Source organism: Hemibagrus wyckioides, linkage group LG01 (genome assembly GCF_019097595.1).
Source record: "Hemibagrus wyckioides isolate EC202008001 linkage group LG01, SWU_Hwy_1.0, whole genome shotgun sequence".
NCBI lineage: Eukaryota > Metazoa > Chordata > Actinopteri > Siluriformes > Bagridae > Hemibagrus > Hemibagrus wyckioides.
In genome coordinates, this window is record NC_080710.1 from 22,218,176 (window position 1) to 22,225,600 (window position 7,425).

General features: G+C 38.9%; 1 protein-coding gene across 2 annotated transcripts; it reads right to left on the reverse strand.

The window, feature by feature from the left end:
* Positions 1–1,211: 1,211 nt before the first annotated feature.
* snrnp48 (small nuclear ribonucleoprotein 48 (U11/U12)) lies at positions 1,212–7,294 on the reverse strand. 2 transcript variants are annotated; one of them, XM_058393832.1, is made up of 9 exons: positions 6,968–7,294; positions 5,980–6,093; positions 5,805–5,865; positions 5,628–5,708; positions 4,353–4,532; positions 4,039–4,160; positions 3,748–3,845; positions 2,621–2,764; positions 1,212–1,455 (listed from the first exon to the last, which is right to left on the reverse strand). In XM_058393832.1, exons 1-9 carry the CDS (start codon positions 7,100–7,102, stop codon positions 1,392–1,394), a joined length of 999 nt encoding a protein of 332 aa, XP_058249815.1. In that variant the 5' UTR covers positions 7,103–7,294; the 3' UTR covers positions 1,212–1,391. The 2 variants fall into 2 exon arrangements, with proteins under 2 accessions (XP_058249815.1, XP_058249807.1); XM_058393824.1 differs by having other exon boundaries at positions 5,980–6,096; positions 6,968–7,292.
* Between the last annotated feature and the right edge of the window lie 131 nt (positions 7,295–7,425).

A 7,425-nucleotide genomic window follows, 5' to 3' on the forward strand; every position in this document is an offset into this window, starting at 1 on the left:
ACAGCTATAGTTGCAGAAAATGAGAACAAAGTGATATATAAAGATGATGGGAACACATCTGATTCTTACAACTGTAATCCGTCATTTGTATTTCACAAAGCAACCAGGTAAAATTTACAGTGAGTCCATTAACTGGCATTATTTAACACATTACATAATACGAAAAATCCTTGAACTTCAGTATAAACGACTATAAATAACATTAAACAAATGTCTATTTTCATTTTTTTTAAAATAGTCATTTCCAACGTTTATAATATCAACATAACAAAATCAACACCTTAATATGTTTGTGCTTTGTTCATTGGCAAAATTCAAAAGTGAGGCTGAGGAGAGTTTCAGTATGTACACAGTTATAAACATTTAGTCATGTCAACTGCACTTCTTTCCAGATAACTTCCTGACATGACTCAACTTTCAGACAACCGTACCTGGATGACTGAGAATTTGAACACACATTTAGGAACGTGATGTTAATCACTTGTTGCAAATGATATGGACTAATACATACACCTGACCATCACATCCTTAGTTTTCAAACATCACATTACATTATAGGAAATTACACATTACACAAAGGAAATAGAAGCCAAAGAATCCACTCATTGATAGCACCTCAACTAGCTGGTTCTTTAGCTCCTGATGATTTGTACATTCACGTTAAAGGTGCACCAGGTGAAATTGTATTTCCTTTTTCATCTTCATCTGACAAGCTTTCATATTTTGTCAGAAGTTCATGAAAATGTATTATTTGCAAAGTCTGCTGACGATGTCGCAAGTTTCAGTGGGACTAACTACTAAACATAAAATATATGCTTTCCATCCAATCAAACCATACTCAACAGCAGTTACAGAATTACAGATTAACAGAATGTTAATGATGCCACACCATTGACAGTAATATATAAGCAATTCCATCATCTTATTCAACTGTAAAAAAATTTTCTTTCTAATTATTGATATAGACTGGTAACAATGTACATTAACTCCTGGTTAATATAATTTTAACTACAACTTCATGAAATCATAAAAGATGAAATCATATTTGTAGATGTGACTAATTTGTGACTTTAGCTTCATTTGTAAACTGTATAAACTAGAAAATGGGAGAATAAACATCTGGCCAGCAAACACACACTCAAAAAACTTGCAAATGCTGAATTACAAAAAAAAAAGACTTTATGCAAAAAAATAACTGACACCAGATCCTCAAGATTCACATTACCTTTAATTCAATCGTACACACCGATATTCCAAACTGAACAGAGTAAAAGAACAAATGCTAGCAATCTGTTAATAAAATCACACATAACGGCAAATCTGTCTTTTTTTTTGACATATCTGAAATCATTTCATGCTCATTTTTTTTACCTAAATCACAACTAAACAAGTCATGACTTATTTTTCTTCTTCTTCTTCTTCTTGTGATGCCTTGATTCAGGAGAATGGGAATCCCTGAACACACAAAAAGAAGAGAACAAGTTAAAATAGCAGACAGAAGAAACACAACAATCCAATAATCTGGTTAAGATAAACTGAAATCGGTTCAGGAAGTAGTCAATGAGTTTATTTACAGTGCCTTGCAAAAGTACCCCCCCCCCTTTTCATTTACAGAACACGCCTACAACTTTGAAGATGTGATTTTTTTTTTTATTGTGAAACAAACAACAAATAGGACAAAAAAAGAAAACTTCAGAGTGCATAACTATTCACCCCCCTAAAGTCAGTACTTTGTAGAGCCACCTTTTGCGGAAATTACAGTCGCTTTGGATAGGTCTCTATGAGCTTGCCACATCTTGCCACTGGGATTTTTGCCCATTCCTCAAGGCAAAACTGCTCCAGTTCTTTCATGTTGGATGGTTTCCGCTTGGGAACAGCAATCTTCAAGTCTGACCACAGATTCTCAACTGGATTGAGGTCTGGGCTTTGACTAGGCCATTCCAACACATTTAAATGTTTCCCCTTAAACCACTCGAGTGTTGCTTTAGCAGTAAGCTTCAGATCATTGTCCTGCTGGAAGGTGAACCTCCGTCCCAGTCTCAAATCACAGGCAGACTGAAACAGGTTTTGCTCAAGAATATCCCTGTATTTAGCACCATCCACCTTTCCCTTGACTCGGATCAGTTTCCCAGTCCCTGCTGCTGAAAAACATCCCCACAGCATGATGCTGCCACCATCATGTTTCACTGTGGGGATGGTGTTCTTGGGGTTACATACATAGCATTTTCCTTGGTGGCCAAAAAGTTCAATTTTAGTCTTATCTGACCAGAGCACCTTCCTCCATACATTTGGGGAGTCGCCCACATGTCTTTTGGCAAACTCAAAACGTGCCTTCTTATTTTTAACACTAGGTAATGACTTTTTTCTGGCCACTCTTCCATAAAGCCCAGCTTTGTGGAGTGTACGGCTTGTGATCCCATGCACAGATACACCAGTCTCTGCTGTGGAACTCCGCAGCTCCTTCAGGGTTACCTTTGGTCTCTGTGCTGCCTCTCTAATTAATGCCCTCCTTGCCCGGTCTGTGAGTTTTGGTGGGCGACCTTCTCTTGGCAGGTTTGTTGTGGTACCATGTTCTTTCCATTTTCCCTAACAATGAGTGTATGATGTTTCAGTGCTTTACCTCTTCCTGCTTTTGCTGCTTTTCTCCTGGCTGCGCTCACGGCTGTGCTTTTGGCGACGTTTGTGGTGAGAGCTGTTCTCTTCTCTGGAACTCATGTGAATGTCATGTGACTCAACAGAGGCAGAACGGCCTTCGTCTGGCAGTCTTCCAGATCCCACAATCAAGTACACAAACAAGAAGAAACACATCAGTGTATACCATATACAGGATATTGTGAGTAGAGGCATATTGTATTTGCAGGCCTACACAGGACATATACATATGCACTACATGGCCAGAAGTATGTGGAAACCTGAAACCAGCAAGCTGTGGCATTACACTTTCCCTTCACTGAAACTAAGGGGACTAAACATAAAGGGTTCCAGCATGACAATGCCCCTGTGTACAAAGTGAGATCAAAATGCTGAATTTTTTAAAAAAAACCAAACTAATCATATTTTTTTTAATCACATATAAATAAGTAACGATTATAACACCATGGGACTTGCCCTACAGGAAAGTAAACAAAGATGACTTTGTGATGATTATTTACCAGCAACAACACTTTCTGTAGTGTTTATTCCTCTCGTATAACTGCAATTTGCCAGCGATTTCAATTCTCCTATGCGTTAAGGAACATGCTTTTTTTATAGTTTCAGTTGCTACTGTGGAATTTCTTAAAGTGTAAAGTCAGTTCCTCTTATTGCATTTTGGCAGCCTTAAACAGTTTTCCCTCAAAAGCTTCTCTTTTTCTTCTGTCTATAGGTTATTAAGAGCAAAAAACCCACCCTGAAACAAAAAAGCCCTGAAGTTACTGAGAAATTTTAATGTGCCTCTGGAAAGTCCTCACTTCTAAAGACTTTGTGGTTGAAAACTAACTGAGAATTACAGAGCACTGACACCAGAGCCTCCCTATAAGTGCTAAAGACAACCAATCGAAACAGGGAATTTTACATCACTGTGATATAACAGAACTTGCTCCAACTTCTAAAGTATGGATTTGTATCAGTGGCCTGTTTTAGTTGGTGTTCTGCTGTTTCTGCATATTTTTGTTTGTTTTCTTGTCGTGTAAAAGTGCTGTAATGAACTGGAAATTGTGCCCACTCTGTATTAGTCTGATATAATGTGGAATATGCACTCAACAATACCTGTTGGAGTGTTGTGAAGTTTTGGTCTCCTCCTCTCTCTCCTCCTGCCACAACTTTGCCAACTCCCCTGAGTGGATATCAATCACTTCACGAATGATCTTAAGGAAACAGTACCGCACACATGACAAAACTTTCCAAAACAAACAAACAAAAAAATAACAAAAAAAGCAAACAACAAAAAAAACCCAAACAAACAACAAAACACAAAAAAATCCCACCACATTGGTGTTTCTCCAGCAATCTTGGTCATTTACGCCCTCAAGTGGCCAAAGAAAAAGCTACCATACTGACCTCTGTGTAAGATTTCTTGGTGATGTGAACATTTTTTGCTCTATATGACTGACGACGTCTCCTGTAGTCCCTCATCTCAGCCAAGACCTCGAGATGAGACTTTGGACCACTTTTCTCCTCGTCTATGTTTAAAGAAAACAATTCAGAAAAGATTTAAAACATGAGCTGCAGCAAACAAGTCAAACAAATTTTTAATGCAAACAACACTTTAAGCTACAAAAGAACACTGGCATTTACTAAGCAGTGTTTGGTCAGAACACTAACATTAAACATTAACATGGGTGGCTATCAACTGCAAGGAGTCGTGCACTCACCTTTGTTTAGCTTGGACACAAGATCTACATAAAGATCATCATTGTTGGATGCCTTTGCACTCTGCTGTATGGCCTCCTGTATCACATGATCATACAGGGCCAATCGGTCAGCTGCTGTGAGGTCACATATTGCTCGCTTGTGGTTCTGAGGCACATCTGTAGGCTCAGTGGAGTAATCCTCTAAACACAAAACAGTGTATATATTACCAAATGGGTTAGGAATACTATAGATATAATCAGATACAAATAATAAATGTACAATATGCAGCTTCTTAACACAAGTGGACATTTCCAAAAATATACTCCAACACTCATTTACAAGATATCCATAATGATCGCACAAAGGTGGATTTTGTTAAAACAGTGGATTCTCATGCTAGTGTGCAACTGGTCAGAGTTTTAGACATATATACAGACACCTATTGTATGATTTAGGGTTCCTTCTCTTGCCCTGCAACCTGTCACCTTCAGTTACTTAACATTTCCACCAGAAACATTTGCAATTGGCCCTTGTATTAAAAATCATAATTGTTACATCTAAAATGTAGCTGTGGGCACCTCTATATTTGATATACATCCTCCTGGCTATGGCAGCAAATGTATGTGTCCCATTTCTAGCAAGTATTCTCATAGATCTTAATGCTCTCTTGTCTTGATCTTGTCTTGTTTAATGGTTACTTTATATTACTGTTTGGCCTTTCTCTCCTGAATCATAATTCTGGAGTTCAAGTGTCTATTGTGCTTGATTTAAATTCTATTTTACACACATTTTGTAGTATGCGGTTTACATGACCTTCACCATCACTAATCAGATCGATGTAGAATTAGCATGTAAACATGCTCACTTATGCATCTGTATGGATTACCAGTTTTGTTTCTCACAAAGCCATATCATTTTTGATGTAAAGAGATGTAAAAAAATGACCATTTAAAGGATATTTCAAAAGGATACATCAAGCATGAGCAGAAAAATATCTTGAGTAGACAGCCTGTAATACTCACCCCTGTTACTAGGGAAAAAAAATACAAAACAGAAATAAATGATGACAGAACCAATGAAAAAATATTTTTTTTCAGAGGGTAAGTGCTTGTTCAAAGGATGTTGTTGAATGTGAAAATAATCGTATATGGACAGGCCAATGCATCATGAAACCAATTGAATAAATATAATTAGTAATGGCTAGTACAGATACACAGTACAAAGTGTTTAAGCTCAAAACAAATGGAGTGCCCTGAGATGGAGGGGAAAAGCTTTGAAAGTATTTAGAGACTTACTTTGACAGTAGTTTCCTGTTGTCTGAACAGGAGGGGCATTCGCCCGGGCCTGCAGAATTACCTGATGTTGTGCATGTTTATCTGTATCAAACACAATACATGGCTTCAAATATCTAACAGGAAAAATAATTTTAATACAAATTATATTTTGATGTTACCACCTTTAAGTGGGCTTACCCAATTTTATGCTGGGAATGTTGGTATTCTCATAGAAAAATGATGTATCGTGCATCTCTGCCTAAAACACACAAGAATCACCAGATTGTGATGACAGATCATTTTTAGAACATGCAGCACAGTAATCTACATTTCTAATAATTCGTATTCGAATTTCTCATGAGTCATTCCATACCTGTTCCTCTTTGGAGTATCCTAACTGGCTGAGTAGACATGGTGATTTGTGGTTCTCCATGCTCCTACCCTGCATTGTGTGACCTGGGTCATAGGGGCACACCTCCAACTTGTCCTGCTACAGAAGGCGTTTCAGATTGTTAACTGATGCCAAACAGCTCAGAAATAACAAGAGGGCAAGTGAGACATTTCAGCAAGCTCACATTCACAATTCTTGATGAAACATTTATCTGCAATATTTAGATCAGAATTGCATAACTACTGTAATACATACAATGATCAGGCAAAACATTACGAACACTGACAGGTGAAGTGAATAACACTGATTATCTCCTCATCATGGCACCTGTTAGTGGGTGGGATATATTACGGCAGAAAGTGAACATTTTGTCCTCAAAGTTGATGTGTTGGAAGCAGGAAAAATGGGCAAGCGTAAGGATTTGATCGAGTTTGACAAGGGCCAAATTGTGATGGCTAGACGACTGGATCAGAGCATCTCCAAAACTGCAGCTCTTGTGGGGTGTTCCCGGTCTGCAGTGGTCAGTATCTATCAAAAGTGGTCCAAGGAAGGAACAGTGAGGTATCAGCGACAGGTCATTGGGCGGCCAAGGCTCATTGATGCACGTGGGGAGCGAAGGTTGACCCGTGTGATCCGATCCAACAGACGAGCTACTGTTGCTCAAATTGCTGAAAAAGTTAATGCCGGTTCTGATAGAAAGGTGTGAGAATACACAGTGCATGACGGGTCAGGGCTGTTTTGTAGCGAAAGGGGGACCAACACAATATTAGGCAGGTGGTCATAATGTTATACTTGGTCAGTGTATACTATAAAAACGAAGGCTGCGTTAGCTACCCATAGCTAGCAAAGCTTAGCTAGCAACAGCTAGCAAGCTACTTGCGTTTATGGGGAAGATTTTGATCTGGTACATTTTCTACGTTACAATCAAAGAGAAATTGCGCCTATGTCTCACAAATAAGGTTGTTGTTACCTGTGAGGAATAATTCTCCCAGCTCCATCCCAGCACCTCCAGCAGTTCCGTCACTTGTGTCCGACAGTTTTGGGTAAACTCAGTGAGTTGATGCAGGGCCTCGATTCGGTCCTGCAGCTCCTCAGAGTCACTCATTCTCCCCCAAACAAAACAAACAACCTCCCCTAAACACAGCTTTGTTCACAGTTTGGCGTTGTCCTGTAATGCACTACTATATTAGATAGCAGCTACATTAGAAGCGCATGTCTTATCACCAACCAGCCATTACTTCATTCCCTTCGCAGTGCACAACAGTAGGGAGCTATTTGGGATTCAACTAACGTCGCTTAACCCGGAAGAACAGTTCTTCCGTATTCCGGTTAGATTAGCAGATCCAGGATCAGGTTTATGCAATACTTACGCCAATGCAGTTCGTCTAATTCTACATTAGACTGACCTAAGATCAGCTAATTTTCACT

Coding starts and splice junctions, on each gene's coding strand:
- snrnp48 (XM_058393824.1), bottom strand. CDS start 7,102: ATGAGTGACTCTGAGGAGCTGCAGGACCGAATCGAGGCCCTGCATCAA. Junction 5,709..5,804: donor CATTCCCAGCATAAAATTGG/GTAAGCCCACTT, acceptor TGTTTGATACAG/ATAAACATGCACAACATCAG. Junction 2,765..3,747: donor ACTTCACAACACTCCAACAG/GTATTGTTGAGT, acceptor GGGATCTGGAAG/ACTGCCAGACGAAGGCCGTT.